Genomic DNA, 18,166 nt, shown 5'->3' on the forward strand with positions numbered 1-18,166 from the left:
ATCCCGGCCTGGGTCCCCCTGCCTCGAGGAAATTTTCAAGTCGAGGACTGGAGACTTCACTAGGGACCCAGATGCCAGCTTCAGCCCAGGTCCTGACCCCAGGCCTTCTTCCCCAAGCGGGGGCCAGGAGTGTGCTTAGGAGAGGGCCACGACGGGTGGGATGCTGCTTCTTGGGAGCCAAATCTGAAGCCCAGGGTATGTCCCTCTTCTGGGCTCCACTGGGGGTTAAGGTCCCATAGGAGCCAGTACCATTTTGGTCGCCGTAAGCGGGCGCGGAGCTGATTCCCCGTTGGTGGCTTCTCTCTTAAGCGCCTGCCCCACGTGGGAGGATGAATGTCCCAGAGCTGCCCATGCACATCCAAGATCTGTGCAGTCCAGAACAGGGAGAGGCAAGCCCAGAGTTGGGGGTGGGGGAGAGAGATGCCCATCCAACCGAGACCGAGAGCTCGCCATCGGAGACGTACCATTGACTAGGCTGGTATTTGCACTATCGGCAGCATTTGAACCTGCTGCACCATCGGCCGCTGCGGGGGTGGGAGGGATGGAAAATGCAGTGTGTCACAATGGAGAAAAGCAACAATGCAGAACAGCAACAACAATAGACATGAACCAACTTGTGGGAAATAACATGACTACATTCTTAAAAAAAAAAAAAATCTCTGTTGGAAATCAGGAAACTCAAATTTAGGAGGGTGGGGGTGGAACGTTCCCATAGAAATGTCATAAAAATCAGGGGAAAAAAACTCAGACATGGAGGGTCTTTGAAATAAAACATGGCAGATGATAAATGTGGTTAGGTAGCATGGCACCGTTCTGTACTAAGGTCTGAACCGATGTACCGCTCTGGCCATACCAATCAGGCAGGTCCCTATCAGAGAAGTTTCTAGGAGAAGGCATCTGGCTGCCCATCAGGGCCAGAAGGACCCATGGCCAGGAGTCATTTCAAAACATTCAGCAATCGGCACGGTGCAGGTACCCGCCATTCTGATCAGGTACTTGCTGTAACCACCATCTCTGTGTCCCAGAGGGACTGTCCAGCGGTGGCAGGGACTCAGGATTTGAGCCCTTGACTCAGGCCACTGCCCACAGCCACCTCCTCTTTCCTAACCAGCACTCTAAAGATCGCCTTGGTTACCCCCATACATTGAAGAGGTGACATCCAGCATGTTGTACTTTGTGCATGAAACAGAGAAAGGTACTAGCCAGCTTTCCTTAGTTTAGCAATTAAAAATGACGTGAGATGGTCAGATGCACTCTGGTCGTTCTTTCTTGGGGCGGGGGGAGATGGATTGTGTGGGAAGGAGAGGGTAAGGTAAGGTGGGTTAGATGCCCATGCTGTGCAGTGAGGGGCAGCCGGGCTGGGCTCTGCGGGGTGTGCCCATGAGAGCAGGGCTGTGGGGTCGTGTGATGATGAGCGGGGCACCACACATTGGCCTGGGGGTGGAGGGCTGTGTGGGGTTGGCGTGGAGATGGCAGTGGCGCCGTGTGCATCGGAGGGCAGGGAAAAGCACTGAGGGGCAAATAGGTAGAGTGAGGGGCTGGTTCCTCCAGTGGGGCCGGCATCACGTGGGGGCCCAGTGGAGGGTCCCAGGGTTAGGAGGCCTCCTCCAACGGTGTGTTGGGGGTCTAGGGCCACGGCCTGGGGGTCAAAGGCTGCTGCTATTTCTAAAAGCCCCATCTACCCTGAGGGGGGTCTTACTGTACCTGGTAGCTGAAGGCCATCCCCCTTCTTCACACCTGTGTGATGATTTTTGAGACATGTTAATGAAGGAGAAGCACATACAGCCTCACCTGCACGTGCACACACACACGCATGCGTGCACACACACACACGCACACACGGCTGCACACCGGTGCTCATCCTGACATGGGGCCGCGATGGAGGTGGAGGTGAAGGGATGGGAGTGCAGAGGGGCCCAGTCCCCGTCCATGTCGCTCACAGGCGCCTGAGAGGCTGGGCTGCTCCCTATCTTCCTCTGCTGTGGCCCCCCAACATCCCACTTCTTCTCTACACAGACCCCCACCTCACAGGGGTGCAGGTGTGTGTTCAGTGAAGGACTCTGACCTATGCTTCAGGGCAAGAGAGGCCTGTCTTCCTGCCGAAATCTTCAGGAACATAGGAACATAGGTACACAGGTACATAGGAACATAGATCCGGCTTCCCTCACTCAGGCCCCAGTGAGGCCAAGAAAAGGGGTACCTGCCATACCCTGCCTACTGCCCCTATCTGCCCGACTGTCTGCACCCTGGGGTCAGAGCTGGCCACAACCTCTATCTCACTGTGTGGACGCTGTCCTGATACCCTCCGGGCTTTTTGACCAGGACTATCTCCTTAGTATTTTCAACCTCAGCTGTCTCCTGGTTCTCTCCAGCTTCTGGACTTTCCTGAGGACAGCTCAGCTCCACTGTTCCTGCTGGCGGGGCTGCCATAATCTTAGGGGGACCCCTCTAGAAAATGGGGTATTGCCCTTGGGAGCCAGTAACCTTTGGTTATGACCCAGGCTCTGTGCCTGGCTGGCTGCAGAGAGCAAGAGATAGCAAGGCTTCCCCGTACCCCAAAGAGGGGCCATCGACTTTCTCATCTCCTTCTCCTGGACCCCAGATGGTCTGGCTGTTGGAGACCTCCTTTTGGAGCTTGGGGAAGGAGACATGACAAAAGACTGAAGATGTGAGAGGGGTCTGTCCCTGAGATTGAGTGTAGGTGTTAGGAAAAGAGCCAGCTGTGCTAGAGCCAGAGGCCTGGGCCTTTGGATTGGGACCTGGCCAGATGGGCATCCCTCCCTCTTCTCTGAGAGGCCCAGGCTACCAGCCTGCTGTGCTGAGAGGGAGCCCAGGGAGTAGGAAGCTTGTTTCGAAGGTGGAGGAGGAGCCAGGGCCCAGGCAAGGTGGCAGCTCTGGGGACGGGGTGTTGGGGAGTGAGAAAGGGAACCAAAAGTTTGGCCTCCTTCCCTAGAATCTCCTTTGCCCCCATCTAGGCTGAGTCTATGCTGGGGGTGGTTTGCAGCTCTGCTCTGTGGAGTTGAGAATAGTGGTAGGAGTGAGCGCAGGTGGGGCTTTCTACTCCCTACCGGGGCTGATGAAGGGACCAGGTCACACTAGAGGCTGGAGAATCAGCCAAGTGCTCAGCACCCTGAGCCTGGCCTGTGGGGGGAGGGTCCTCCATGACATGACCGGACAGACAGAGACTGGGACAAGAACCTGGAGATGGAACAGACAGACCATCATGGCCCAAGCAGGGCCTCAGGGATGCAGGAGGCAGCTGTTGGCACAGGGCGTGGACATAGAAGGCACTCAATAACCATTTTGTTGAGTGAATGAATAAACAAAAAAAGTGATCTGAAGAGCTCCTTTCCTGGTCCGTAAAGGGGTCGTGCTTACCTTTCTTGTCTTTCTTCTCTTCTTCCTCACCACCAGCCCCCAGCAGGGTGAAGATGATGCCTGTCTGAGAATTCACACCCACGGCAGTCACTACCATCCGTCCAGAGCCCTCCATCACATGGGTCCCTGGGGAAGGAGACAAAAGCCAAGTTACCGTTGCATGGGCCCAAGCCCCCTCCCCAAAGGAGTGGAAGGAAATGAGTCCCGGAAAGCTCCTGGCTCTTTGCCTGCCGAAGCCCTGGGGTGCCACCCATGGTTCAGGTTCAAACTATGTACGTATGGCGGGTCCTCTGAAGAGAATTTCACTTCGGGACAGAGCTGCAACAGGCCTGGGACTGAAATATTGCCATCCCTTACTTCTCAGGCCTACCACCTACTACCTTCTCCCGGAGAGTTACCTCCCTACCCTGTCCTGGACAGGACCTCTTAAAAAAGCCCTTCTAAAGATCTGGGGAAGAACTCAGGGCACGCGGAACTTGGAAGGGAAGATAATGGTATCTTTCTTTCCACAAATGTCTAACTGAAATTCAGCATTTCCACCAGCCATGAACATAGGCAACCAACCTCTGGAGTGCTAGTGGCTCACAATGCCATTACCTGTGTTACGAAGAGCACAGGTTCTCTGTCCTATGACTCTGTAGTTGTTGCAATCATTTATTTTACAAGTATGATTTTACAAGTACAGAGGTTATTGGACTACCTGCTGGACTTTGTTATTAGGGTGCTGACAAAGAAGCACACTTGTTACTCTATCATGTGTTGTTTATTCTGTGAACTATTTCAGTATAATGGACTTCCTCTGTGATCCAGTGCATTCTGTTTTATGTGGTTTTTAAAATTTTTTTATTTTTTAAAGATTTGATTAATTTCTTTGGCACAGAAAGAGAGAGAGAGAGAGAGAGAGCGCACAAACAGGGGGAGTGGCTGGCAGAGGGAGAGGGAGAAGTAGGCTCTCCACTGAGCAAGGAGCCTGATGCGGGGCTCAATCCCAAGACCCTGAGATCATGACCTGACCTGAAGGCAGACGCTTAACTGAGTGAGCCACAAGGGTGCCCCTATTTTGTGGATTTTTAAAGCTTTATTCTGAGTAAGGATGGCATGTGATGACACTAGACCTCCCCAGGCTCCAAGAAAACCTCTTTTGTAGATTATTAGGATTTTCAAACTGGGCTTTAAAGGGCCCTGGAATTCTTTTGAGGGGCGGGAGGGTCAGCCACAGAGGGGCAAAGGGGTCCTCTGGTTAGAGTGGCTCCACTTTTATTCATCCCTGGGGTTTCTGTGTCAGCTGCTGTGTGATAGAGACCCCCCCCCCCCGACCTGCAGGTGCAGAGGGCAGCTGGTCCAAGGTTCACTTGGGGGGTTGATGCTGGAGTGAGGATAAAACGAATGGTAAAGCTGCCGAAAACTATGCTATATACACGGAGTGGAATACTATTTGGCCTTCCAAGGGAAGGAAATTATGACACAGGCTACCACACGATCAGCCTCGAGGACATTAGGCTCCATGCAAGATACCGCATACAGAAGGCCAGCTGCTGTGGATTCTGCCACAGGAGCTCCGTGGAGCAGTCAAAGTTGCAGGGACAGAGAATGGAGTGGTGGTTGTCAGGGGCTGGGGAGAGGGGCTTTCAGGGGGTTGCTGTTCAGTGGCGCTGGAGGTTCGGTTTTGCAATATGAGAGTGCCAGAGGTGGACAGTGGTGACGGTGGCACAATGGCATGAAGGTCCACAATGCCACAGACCTGTACCCTTAATGATACTCAACACGGGACATTTTATATGTATTTTACCATGATAAAAGAGTTGGGGAAAAAAAAAAAAAAGCAAACCCGCTGAAGCTGTGTCCTTAATTGGGAAACAGGTGAGGTTGGGGTGGGGTGGGGTGGGGGGTGGCTGGGACCCAGCCCAGGACATGGCTGCCTGCTACTGTGGCCTGGTCCCAACAGAGGAGATGCAGGCAGAGCTGGCCCTCTGTCCTCAGGCTGGTGCAGGGGACGTGTCACTGTGTCCTACGAGCTCTCACAGACCCACAGGCTACTCACAGGTTCGGCCTGCATGCTGTCCCTGCAGCAGGCTCCGGGCACCCCTGGGGAGGGCCCCTCGGCCTGCCAGTGGCCCCACTGTTTAGTCAAGAACCTGTGTAAGTGCAGTTTGCACCTTCAGGCACCCCATTTCTTATTTTATTTATTTATTTATTTATTTATTTTTAAAAAAGATTTTATTTATTTATTTGACAGAGAGAGATCACAAGTAGGCAGAGAGGCAGGCAGAGAGAGAGAGGAGGAAGCAGGCTCCCTGCTGAGCAGAGCCCGATGCGGGACTCGATCCCAGGACCCTGAGATCATGACCTGAGCCAAAGGCAGCGGCTTAACCCACTGAGCCACCCAGGTGCCCCACCATTTCTTATTTTAAATTTAAACTTTTACTCCCCTGGGTAGAAAGCTCTCTTCAATGCAGTGCGTGTTTCCTTTCCCAGCAGAGAGGGGAGTGTCTCAGGCCACCGTCAGGCTGCTCAGGAAGCAGCAGACTGGGGTTGAGGGCTAAAAGGCCCTGATGATTTTTTTTTTTTTTAAATAAAGGTCTTATTTATTTATTTGAGAGAGACAGAGAACACAAGCAGGGGGAGTGGGAGAGGGAGAAGCAGACTCCCCACTGAGCAGGAAGCCTGATGCGGGGCTTGATCCCAGAATCCTGGGATCATGACCTGAGCCGAAGGCAGACATGTGTGCACGGGGGTGTATGTGTGTGTTCTAGCCCCTTGTCCTCTAACATCTCATGATCTCAAAAATGCTTTACACACAGATAGATGGACATCTCCAGTGAGTTCCTTCATGGCGGGTAAAGGTCAGTCTATCTATCTGTGCATGGGTAAACCAAGTCATGCAGGCTCCCAGACGGGGCACGAAGCCAAATGAGCTGAAACGGAGCCCAGATGTTCAGATGGTGAGCTCTTCAGCTGACTCCTTGTTCATTCCCAGGACAGAAGGACAGTAATCTTGTGTTTCTGAGCAGGGAATAGAAGGGACCACAGGATGACTTCGGACACTGGTGGCAGGCTGAGCAGCCCAGGCAGACCTCGGAGCCTGTCTACTCGCCCAAGGGGCACCAACAGGGAGAACCAAGGCACACTGACAGGACTCGGTAATTTTAACTTGCTGACAAGATTTCTGTGCGCTGGCTCACCTAGTGTGCAGTGGGCGGGCACCGTGAAATACTGGCAGTATTAGACAGATAAGGAGCTGGGGGAGGGGGTCCAGGGAGGTCACGTGGCAGGGGACATCTCCAGGTCTTTCAAGGGAGGAACACACTGCACTGACTCAGACTGCAGATGGCTGTGGCCATGGCCAGCCCTGACCTCCACAGGCCACCTCCTGTGCAGCAGGCATCAAGTTAACCCCTTCACAGGCCCTCATCTCATCAGTCCTCACCCTGACCCTGCGATTACAGAGGAGAAACTGAGGGTCAGGGAGAAGGGGCTTGCCCAGGATCACTGGCTGGTGGGGGCAGAGCCAGGATTTGAACACCCCTTCTCTCTTGAGTGGACTGTCTTTGTCTCATAGCAGTCCCCACTTCAGGAAGCCAGGCCCTTGCACCCTTGTCTCAAACACATTCGGAAAATGTTTGCTCTGCCCGGGGGGTAATGGGGGGGCCAGTCCCCACCTCCCCGGCCCTAGGCAGGATGGAAAAATACACAGGGGGCCAATTTCCACCTTAGATAATCAGACCCAAATCACCTTCTAATCTAATCAGTCCCATCACAGCAGGGAGCCGGCAGCTCTGCCACGGGGAGGCCGGGAGAAGGGAGGAGGAAGGAGACAGCCTGTGGCCACAGCGTGGGACACAGGGACCAGGGGACACAGGGTGAAGGTGCAGCACATGTCCTGCTCAGTCTCAGATGAGCCTCAGGGCGGTACTCCAGACCCAGCATTAAACGGGCCAGGGAGCTGTGTTCCAGTCGCATTCCCTGCCCCCGCCATGGCTCTCACCACTGTCCCCGAGCCCAGACACCCTCAGTAGTATCTCAGCGTGCACTGGGTGAGACCCCAGTCTGCTTTTGACCCTTAACCACCAATTCCTGCCCTGTGGCCTCTGCCCTGGGAGCGTGCAAGTCACTAGGGATTAGTGTTCAGTCCCTCAGCTTGGCTCAGTTACCCCGTCAGAGTGCCCTTCTCCCTCCTCTGGCCCCAAACCTCCTCCTCGAGGCTCAGGATGAAGGCCCATCTTAGGTGGCCTTCCCTGACCTCCACTTCATCCTTCTCCTCTGAACTGCCCTCCCCCGCAGTCTCCCCTGGGGACGCTTCCAGTACTGGCTCCCCCCACCCCAGACTGTGAGCTCCCTGAGGGTGGTTCTGAGGGGGAGTCTCCCCTTAGCAGAGACCAGCTTGTAGCTGGGACTCCAGCACTTTTTTTTTTTTTTTTTAACTGCTGCCTCCTTTTTTGGTATTTACCCTGGTGGCTATATATTGCATTTAGGATGGAGAATCTCCATACCCTTCAGAAGCCATCCTTATGGTTTTACAAAGGGTCAGATAGATTCCAGCCTCGCACTCTTCCTTACCCCTCACTGGGCCATGCCCTTCCCCCTACCAGGACCTCAGAGCCTGCTGCCCCTCCTAGCAAAGGAAGAACTGAATGGAGCAGGTCACCCCCTCTGGCAATTGCACCCCACCTCCAGAATACTCCTTAAAGGGCAATATTTGACTCCAAGGGCTGCAGCTCTAATGGTGGAAGTCAAGTCAAGTTCGGTTGACTAGATCTCCCAAAGGAACCTTGCAAGGTCTCTGGGTAGCGGCAGAGGTGAGAACACTTCGGATTGGTGGGGGGGCAGCTGGCAGGGCTTTGCACCAGGACCTTCATGTCCATGGTCCCCTGGCACCATCCTGTAGCCTCCACTTCCTCTAGTCTCATGGAACCCCTCAGAATATGCAAGCACAGGGGGTGGGTAGATAGAGAGCACTCTGGGCCGAGGGGCGTGTGGGACCCGGGAACCAGTCTGCTGTCTGCTTCTGATTTGCTGTGTGATCTGAGGCCAGCCCTCTCCTGAGGATAACTTATGCCACCACCTCTCAGCGATGAAGTCTGGGCACCAAGGGTCCCAGAGAGATAGGGCCACTCCTGGGGGCATAGGGTAGTCTCCTTGAAAATGCTGCATCTCAGGAGTTTGGATCTTGGTTCGGATGGAGCCAGTAGAGCCCTGTGTGGACAGACTGTGTGTGGCATTACCTGCCCAGGGTCACAATTCTTCACTTGATGGACAGATGCGGTAGAATGCCAACTCTGTGCCAGATCCTGGGGCCCGAAGGGACGTCCCTGCCCTCCAGGAGCTCACAGTGTAGCTAAGGTCAAAGGGTGCAGACCAGAACACAAATCAACCGCAATACAAGATGGCAGAGAGCCTGGGCCCAGTGGACTGATGGGGGTGCACAGCCCAGGCAAGGGCAGAGAGGTGGACCAGTGTGATGGCAGCAGATACACTGGGCTGAGGCTCAGGGCAGTGAGGGCAGAGCAGGAGAGACGCTGCATTGTGGCAAGATTGGAGTGGAAGGCTGCAGAGCTGGGGGTCTTCTTGATGTTCAGTTGGGAGCGACTGGGAGTATTTCTGGGTCAAGGAGGGAGAGCAGGAACATTTAGTGAGTGGTCCCTATGTGCTAAGTATTGTCTGAGCTACTTTCTCCATGGGGCTGTCATAATCACCATGTGAGCGACCCCTGTCACTCCCATTTCAGACACTGTATCCGTCATGGGAGGGTGGCACAGGCATGGACCAGGGATGTGGCACCAGCTCTTTCCATCTTGTTGGGAAGGCTTGTGGAGAAGCTGGAGGCAGAGCTGTCTGGGACCACTCTGAGGAGTGAGATGGAAGCAGGGAACAAAGGGGGAGCTATGTCAGCCACCCAACAGCCATCCATGCATGATAGAGAGAGGAGCTCGGGCCCAGGGAACACTGTGGCTCCCACCAACCAGCTGACCTGTCCCACCTGAACCTTCCTCTCTTCCCCCGACAGGGGAGTCATCTGGATTTTTATCTGGCAGCAGAGGTTGGGCCAGAACCTTCTCGAAGGCTGGCTCAAAGGCCAACTCTGCCTTAGACTGGCTCCAAGCAGCAGGAGACAGCCCCCACCTGGTCCAGATGCCAGCAGTCTCGGACCCAAAGCCCCACACAGTGGCAAGTGGGGTAGTGTGAGCCGCCAGTGGCAGAGTTGGGGGGGGTAGCTAGCTTTACAGAAGGAAGCTTCGGAGCCCAGAGAGGGCAAATGGCTGACTGAGGTTGCACAGCACATGAGGCACAGATTGGGGCTTGAACCTAGGGCTCTCCTGGTTTTGAATTCCCAGGCCTCTTTCTGGACGGGAGAAGGGAGAGGCCTCTTTCTGGGGGCAGAGATGTGAAGAAGGGATAAAGGCCATTTGTAGGAATTCTCATCTGCCTCCAGGCCCAAGCACCAAGGAAAGCCAATGCAGTTCCCAGCCCGGAGTGGTTCCTTCATCATTATTGTTATCAACACAGTTAATAATAGTAATAACACATGCTTGCAGAGCACCAGACAGTTGGTAAAGCATTTCAGCGCCCAAAAGCCTGTCCTCCTCACAACAGCCCTGTGAGGTAGGTTTGGTGCAAGTACAACCCCAAGCCCCTCCCCTCCCCGTGGCCTCTCTGGCTCAGAGAGGTCGAGTGATGGCTCAGGGTCACACAGCTGTGAGTGGTGGAGCCGGGACTTGAACCCGTGCTCTATCCACTACACCCCGCTGCCTCTCATGGAGAAGAGGCAGGGTAGTGTAATGGAGAGAGCGCGGGCCGAGCGGCAGACTGGGCCTTCCTGCAGTCACGGTGTCGTCCCAGGCTCCCTGGAGGCGGTGGCAGTGGTGGCAGGTCCGGCTCTCCATGCCTGGCCTTCCGCTTGGGTAAGGTGGGCAGCAGGCCTGAGAGGGTCTGCCGATGTCCTGTGCAACTTCCTGCTGTTAACGCTCTGGCTCCAGGGGTGGTGGAGGTGGGTGGGGGTCCTGCCGGGGGTGGAGCCAATGGGTCTGCTGGAGCTAGGCCCTGCTGCTTTTGGGGACACCCCCCACCCCGGCCCCCTGGCCCCTCTCCTTTCCCTGGCCACACAGAGGTCACCTAGTCATTGGTTTCCCAATGGAATTTAGTATAAATGCTCCAAACGGGCCTTGCTGCTGGGTCATAAAGTCCCAGGGGTCCTCAGAGGTGAGCCTGCACACGGAGGCTGCAGGGAGAGCTCGGGGCTGGGGGGTTGGAGGGCTGGGGTCTTGCTCTGGCCCTGCCTTCTGGGGTGCTTTACACTCCTGCTCTGGGCCTCAGTTTCCCCAGCTGCAAATTGAGACCAGACCAGGGTTCTCTAGGGAACTACAAATGTCCTGGAAGGCTGCCAAGTCACAAGTTGGAACATTTCTTTCTCACAAGAGAGACCACTACTTCCATAGGACTCTCAGGGGCTTCAGGACCCCAGGGTATCAGAAACTACTGGCCTTCCATGAAAAGAGGGTTAAGGGCAGGCTATACAGGTCCTGCAGTGGGTCCTGGCCTAGAGGATGCTGTGGGACAGTCGATGGATGTGAATTCATATAGAACCTTCTGGTAACGGTATTGCATCAATGCTGAGCTTCCTAAGTGGCTAGCTGTGCTGTGGTCACACATTTCTTAAGAGATACACCTGAAGCGTCAGGGGGCAAAGGGCCATCATGACTGCATGACACAGCGAGGCTCCTGGGAACAAATGGGGCAAAATGGTAGTAACGGCTGAATCAGAAGGAAGGACATTCAGGTGTTCTTTGCACTCGCCTTGCAACTCTCCTGAAAGTTTGAAATGGTCTTAAAATAGAAAACTGGAAAAAAAAAAAAAAAAAAAAAAAACCAAAAACAAAACATGCCCAGGTCAGAGATTACCCTCCAGGGCTCACCTACATGCTGCTTGATCCATTTGCCTTTTAAACAAATGGGGATTTCTCCCCAACAGTTAAACACTGGGAGAGTGTGCATGAAATGTGGATTCTGGCTCCCCTTGCACTGTGAACGCTGCGGCCACACTGGGGCCGGGGCTTCTGTGGGCAGCAGTGAGAAGCAGTCATGTTCTTGGTTTGGTGCTGTGCTCTCCCTGCTGACCCCATGCAGGGGTGACCTTGTGACTCCTGAACATTCTACTCTGCCTGGCCTGTGTCTGCCTGTCCATCCTGGGAGATGAGCTCCAGGCCTTTGGGATTTTCTTTGTGCCCCGGTCCCCGGGCATATCCAAGTCTTTCTGAAGGCTGGTCTGTGCCTGTTTGTCAGATGGGGAGACTGAGGACCTGAGGGGCAGAGGTCACAGCTGGAGCTGACAGAGGTTTGGGACCTGGGTGTTCTGCCTCCAAATGCTGTGCTTGCTCCACACCACACAGCCCCTCATGGCAGTACCATTTACAAAGGACAGTGACATCCATCCATGCATGGGGTCCCCACAACAGCCCTGTGGGGTAGGCAGGAGGGAAGGGCCCTCCAGCAACTCCTCCACTGCACAGACACCAACATGGGGGCTCAGGGAGGTGAATGGACCTGTCCAGGGTCACAGGCTAGGCATGCTTGGGCTGACTGCCCCCAGTGCCAGAGTATTCTTGGCCTTCCTGTAGGGTGCACCAGTGTGCCAGACACCCCAAGGGGGTTTCTGCACAATCATGAGGACCCTGCAGGTGCCCCTAGCCTGGTCTCTCTCTCTTCCCCAGGGGGCATTCAACTGGAAGGACCAGCAAGGCCTCCCCGCCCAGGGAAAGGTCCAACATGTCTGTCATGCACAAAAACGAGCATCCAGATGGCAGTTATCCAGAGTTCAGAGCTCTGGGGAAGAGAACAATCAAGGAAAACCCCCTGGAGGAGGCAGGCTCATGCAGGCTGAAGGAGGGGAGGAGCTGGATGGGGGAAGCTCAGAGAGGGGGAAAGGGGAGATATTCAGGATGAGAGAAGAGAGAGGGAAATGGACACTTTGATACAACCTCATCAGCTGGGGGGTCATCTCATTTTATAAGCGAGGAACTAGAAGCTCAGACAGAATAAGAAGCTTGTCCAGGGTCTCCCATCAAACAAGACAGTAGGGGTTTGAACCCAGACCTGTTTCACCACCCAAGTCCAGGCTCCATCTAAGGAACGGGGAGGGAACCAATCTGTCATGGGCATCTGTCAGCTCTCACAGGGCTAGGGAGGGGCTTCCCCTACATCATACACCGGGGCCTCCCCATGGTCCTCACAGGTCAAGAGAAGGGGTGCAGCATGCCCAAGGCCACACAGTGAGTTCATTCCCAAGCCCGGATCTGCCTCAGTCTAGCCCAACCTGGCCTTTTCTACAACAGCCTCAGCCTCCCTCCTCTCTCTGGCAGATGGTGCTTGAGCTGCTGTGCTGTGCGGGGCCCAGGGACGGAGCTCCTGGTAACTTCATGCTCAGGGCTTCCAGCTGCTGGACGGCTCTGGGTGAGAGGAGGAGTTACAGGTGCATTGCAACAATGATGGTGTCTGTCCATCTGCATATGGCCAAGGCTGGATGGGACCCATACAAGTGAGACCAGTAGATCTCTTTGGGTGGTGGGACTGGATGCATTCTTCTTTTCACTTTATCTGAGACAGTCTGTACTTAGCCAAACTCAGCTCGAATGGACCAAGCACAGCGTGGATGACATGGGATGCAATGGGAGTCCCAAGCCGTCTAGGGGTGACTGTCCAAGGGCAGTGGTGGGCAAAGAAGGCTTTTTGGAGGAGGTGGGGGCTGAGCAAATGCACCTGAGTTAAATGTGTAACAAGGAAGGGAGAGGGCCATCTAGGAGGAGGGGGCAGCCTCAGCTGGGGCAGGGCGGAGGGAACAAATTAAGGTGCATCTCCAGCAGAGGTGCAGGGCAACGGTGGGTGTGATGAATCTGTGATGTGTATGCCTGGGAGGGCACTGAATGCACTGGCCATCCAGGGCTTGGGTCTACCCTACAAAACTCCCAGCACTCCACAGCCTGTCAAGGTTCTGCTCACACACAATCAGTGACCAGGAACTCACTATCTTTTGGCAGCCTCTTTCGTCCAGAATGGTTCAAACTATTACAGAATTCTTCCATTTCTAATTAGACTGCCTTCTATTGGGCTGACTCTACTCCCTTCCCCTTCCCCCACATCTCTCCATGAGCCTGGGCTAAGCCGCTTGCCCCTCCCAGCCCCATGCAATTGTGCTCCTGAACACCAGTGTTGCAGTTCACGGCCAAGGGTCACTTTCTTCAGTCTAGCTCACCCTGCACTCTGGCAATCTTGGTGGGTCCTGCCTCTTGGTTTCGTTTTGTCATCCTCCCTGCACCCATGGTCTCTGCAAAGTTGGCGGGTATACTTTCCATACTGAAACAGGATAGAGCTCCAGTGAAGACCACTGGATTACCAGCAATCCAAGAATCAGTACAAACCCACCAGAATCTCCCAGGCTCTAGCACATCCTGCTTTCTCTTGCGCACAAGGGCTTCGCAAGGGATCTTGGCTGCTGTCTCCTGACATCCAGAGGCCTGGAGTCCACACTATTTGCCTGGGCTTCCAGCTAGAAGTAAAGACTAGTAAGCTAGAAGTAAAAAAGTTGGTTTGGCTTGGGCTGGCTAGCTGACTTCCCATCTATCTCTGCCCCGTCCAAGTCTCTTCCAGAGTTTCCTTGCAACAGTGCCCATCTCCTTGGCTGGTCTGGGGTATATCAAGTCACTGATTCTGAACATTTTCTCTCCTCAGCCTCCTGCAAGGTACCCTCCTTTCCCTTCTCCAAACTGTCTGGAACATTTGTCACCCATCCATTCATGCTCAGGGGCTCCACCTAACTTCTACTGATTCAGATGACCACCGGGCCACTTCTCCCAGGGATGACTGCCTCTCTGCTAACCACTTCAGCTTGGGGGTCAGAACCAGGGCCACAGGGCCATGACAATTTACACAACCCTCATGTGGCCCTAAATTCCAAGAAGGCATTCAGGCTTTCTATGATTTCTTAGACTCCAGGGCCTTTGCACTTGCTGTCCCTCCACCTGGAATGTTCTTTCTTCTCATTAGAGCTGGTTTCAGCTCTAAAGCAACCTCCTCAGACAGGCCTTCCCTGACCAACAGGGTTCCTGTCCCTTTCCTCAGAGTTTCTATTTCATTATAATTAATGTCTTCATCTTAGTATTTGAAATTACCTTATATATTTGCTTGCTTGTTTCTTTATTGTCTAGATTCTAATCTTCAGGATGGCATGGACATTATTTGTCCCACCAACCACTGGCACACAGTAGCTACTAAATAAATGTTCGTCCAATAAATTCTGAATAAATAAATGCCCCAGCTCTGATTCTCTTTTCTTTTTACCATCCTACCCTGCAGACCTGTTAATCTTTCTCTTTGTATTGCAAGGACATCCCATATTCCTTCAGGCCTCTGTGTCTTTGCACACATTTGTCTCCACTAAGAGGCCCTTTCTTCTCACTTTGGGTGAGTTCCTACTCTTTAGAACCCTGGGCAATTCCACTTTGGGTAGTTCTGCTCTGTTTTTTGGCTTTCTCACCTCTTTCTCACTCTTCTACTGTGGATGATCTGTTTGCACGTCTGCTTCCCCTAGCCTCTGTGAGCTGGGGGCTCTCAAGGCCAGGGGAGGCTCTGAGTCATCCTGGGTCCAGTGCTCAACACAGGGCCTGGCCCAGCACAGCTGCTGCTCAGAGGATGTTTGCTGAGCAGTGCTGGACAAGGAGACCCTTCGTGTATCCCTGTTAGGGGGTTGTCTCATCCAGCTGGGGACTCACCTCTGCAAGGTCTCTCTGCCTCCTCTCTTTCCCCCTACAGCAGCCAGAAGCAGATTTAAAACATGTACGTGTGACCAGTTCACTGCTGAAAACTATTTTATTTTATTTATTTATTTATTTATTTATTTTTAATATTTTATTTATTTATTTGACAGACAGAGATCACAAGTAGGCAGAGAGGCAGGCAGAGAGAGAGGAGGAAGCAGGCTCCCCGCTGAGCAGAGAGCCCGATGTGGGGCTCGATCCCAGGACCCTGGGATCATGACCTGAGCCGAAGGCAGAGGCTTTAACCCACTGAGCCACCCAGGCGCCCCTGAAAACTATTTTAGATGATTCTCATCACACTTAGAAAATTTCCAAGCTTCTGACCATGGCCCACGACATCTGGGCCCTCCACCATCTCCATTTTGCTCACCATCTTCCTGCTTTAGTGTCTTTGTACTTGCTGTTCCCTCCGTCTGGTATACATTTCACCCCCAAAGTTACAAAGCCAGCTCTCTCTCCTTATTCACAACACAACTCAAACGTGGCCTTCCCTGACGCCTCGGCCACCTGCCTCCCATTGTTCTGCTTTATTTCCATCATATACCTACCACCATCTGGGGGCTTTGCAATGCCCATCTCCTCTCACTACACCACAAGCTTCTCTAGGTAGTGGTTTCATCAGCCTCACTCCCTAGCACCAAGCCCAGTGCCTGGCCCATGGTAGGTGCCCCAAATAACTGTTACCTGAGGGAATCTTACTTATCCTTGACAAGAACAGGCTTTGGTGTCTGACTTTCCAGAAGGCCATGTCACTAGAAAGTAAGTTCTGTGAGGGCAGGGATTCTCTGTTGATGTTATTTACTGTACTATCCCCAGGGCCTGGAGCAGTGCCAAGTGCAGAGTAGGCTCAAAGTACATTTGTTGGGGGAAAAGGTCTGGAGCCAAGGAACAAATCTCTGAGAACTTCCAGCCTCATGACAGGGACACAGATGGCCCTGCAGCATTGAGGCGGGAACTGGCAATGGGAGTGAGCCTGCCGTTGGGCCACATCTCACCTGACAGCAGCATGGGGTCCTTGTCCACGGACTTGCGCACCTGGTCAGACTCCCCGGTCAGGGAGCTTTCATCAATCTTGAGGTCATTTCCCTGGATGAAGAGGCCGTCAGCAGGGAGGAGGTCACCTGGTGAGGGGGAAGGGCAACAGACTCAGCAGGATCTCAGGTGGCTGGAGGGTCTTGGAACATTCCCTTAAAGGTGTGATTGCAAGGTCAAGTTCACCATTCGGGACCTGTTGCCTTGAGGTCCCAGGGTGTGGAACTAAGATGGTGCCCATCACAGGCAATAGGCAACTGAAACATGGAGCCAAGGTGGATGGCACAAGGCCTAGAGGCAGAGGCTGGGCCAAGAACAAGTACACGCCCTAGCTTGAGTGGGCATGTACTTTGGTTTATAAAGTGCTTCTCTTGGCCTGGTGTGGATTTGGGGTCGAGTTTCCTCAATGATTCATACTTCTCTGTCTCAACTATAGTTTGGGAAATTGTTTTGGGTGGGACAGGTCTGTCCTGACTATGCTGAGGGACCCTAAGACAGGCACATTATCAGAGGAAACCAAGTTCCCTCAGGCAGAGTGAAGAGGGCATGGCAATCTCTCCCCCATCTTCTGCCTCGACTTACCTAGGACACATCTTGCCTAAACCTCCTTTGGTGCCAGCCAGCCTGATCACTTTCTCTATGGCAGTATTATAGGCCTAGAATGTTTGCTCATTTACATCCATTCCCTACAACACCTTCTCAAACCTCCAAGACAACCAAGAATAACTCAATCAGATATAAGAAATGGATATTGTCTCATAAACCCATTCTGAGTGTTAGTGGTCCCTGGAGTATTGGGTTGGGAAGACTTTTGTGTCTAAACTCTGAGCTGTGATTGATTAATAATGTCTGCTACAGGTGTAGATTGGGAGAAAAGTAGCACACGTGCCCTGTATTTGCCATTTCTGACTTTACATAGATTCTGGAATCCTACCTCCTCTAGGATGTAGCCTTCTATTTCCCAAAGGATCTCAGAAGACATCCTGGCTCAGGATTAGCCTTCAGGGACTGACCCCCTTCCCTGGGCCAGCCTCTCTGGGCCTGCCTTTCCTGTCCCACCTCTGCCCAGATTCAAGCTCTAACACCTGGCCCTGTGGCTAGGACACTTACCATATTTGACCTGGGCGATGTCCCCAACAACAATTTCGGCCACAGGGATCTGGACCACCTGGCCAGCCCGAACCACGGTGAACTTCTGCTCTTGCTCGATGCGGCTCTGCAGGCCCCGGAACTGCTTCTCTTTGCTCCAGTCATTGAAGGCCGTGACCAGGACCACACAGATGACTGAGAGGAGGATGGCTGCCCCCTCGATCCAGCCGGCCTCTGCCTCCCCTTCATCCTCTGCCCCGCCCTGGGCCGTCGCACATCCTGCAGAAAGCAGAGGGAAGCTGGCAGGATGGGGTCAGCCAAGCAGGAGGAGCCTACAGGTCTGGAATTAAATCCCAGCTTGGCTGAGGTAAAAAAAAGGTGGTAATTAGATGAGCATTATTAAATTTATTCAGTGTGTCTGGGTGGCAACCCCTTCAGGTTCCTGCTTTCATTCTAGGTGTGAGATCTTGGGCAAATGACTTCTCCTTTGGAACCTCAGTTTTCACCTCTGTAAAAAGGGATGAATATTCTTTGTCTGGGACCTATTGTGAGGGTTGAATGTCAAGGTGAGGTCCCTGGTGGCTCTAGCATAGACCCAGCACAGGGGAGAGGCCTGATTCATGAGAAAAGAGGAATGAGGATGTAACAGAATGAAGATGATCAGTTCTGCACGTGCTTTAGGGCCTAGAGGGCAGTTTTGATGATGCACTTTCCTTCCGTGCTTCCAGCAACTGTGAGACTGGTCTCCAGATAGCAGGCCTGGGAGTGGGGAGGGGGTGGGGGGCAGGAACCACAGCTCTAGCCATGTCCAATGGGCTGGTAAGAATTCTGCTACTGCCCCTGTACGATCCTAGGTAACTCAC

General features: G+C 53.5%; 1 protein-coding gene across 11 annotated transcripts in view; it reads right to left on the reverse strand.

Moving 5' to 3' along the window:
• The window catches only part of ATP2B2 (ATPase plasma membrane Ca2+ transporting 2), a 367,144-nt gene that overhangs the window by 53,539 nt on the left and 295,439 nt on the right, over nt 1-18,166 (reverse strand). For 6 of the 11 annotated variants that reach the window (XM_059161728.1, XM_059161725.1, XM_059161730.1 and 3 more), the window contains 5 exons: nt 17,325-17,582; nt 16,178-16,303; nt 3,379-3,504; nt 1,705-1,737; nt 465-524 (listed from right to left, as the gene is read on the reverse strand). In XM_059161728.1, the coding sequence (XP_059017711.1) occupies nt 465-524; nt 1,705-1,737; nt 3,379-3,504; nt 16,178-16,303; nt 17,325-17,582 (603 nt within the window). The remainder of the gene's footprint in view (nt 1-464; nt 525-1,704; nt 1,738-3,378; nt 3,505-16,177; nt 16,304-17,324; nt 17,583-18,166) is intronic. The other 5 variants (XM_059161734.1, XM_059161732.1, XM_059161736.1 and 2 more) reach the window with 2 other exon arrangements.

The sequence above is a fragment of the Mustela lutreola genome, chromosome 2, assembly GCF_030435805.1.
Source record: "Mustela lutreola isolate mMusLut2 chromosome 2, mMusLut2.pri, whole genome shotgun sequence".
Lineage (NCBI taxonomy): Eukaryota > Metazoa > Chordata > Mammalia > Carnivora > Mustelidae > Mustela > Mustela lutreola.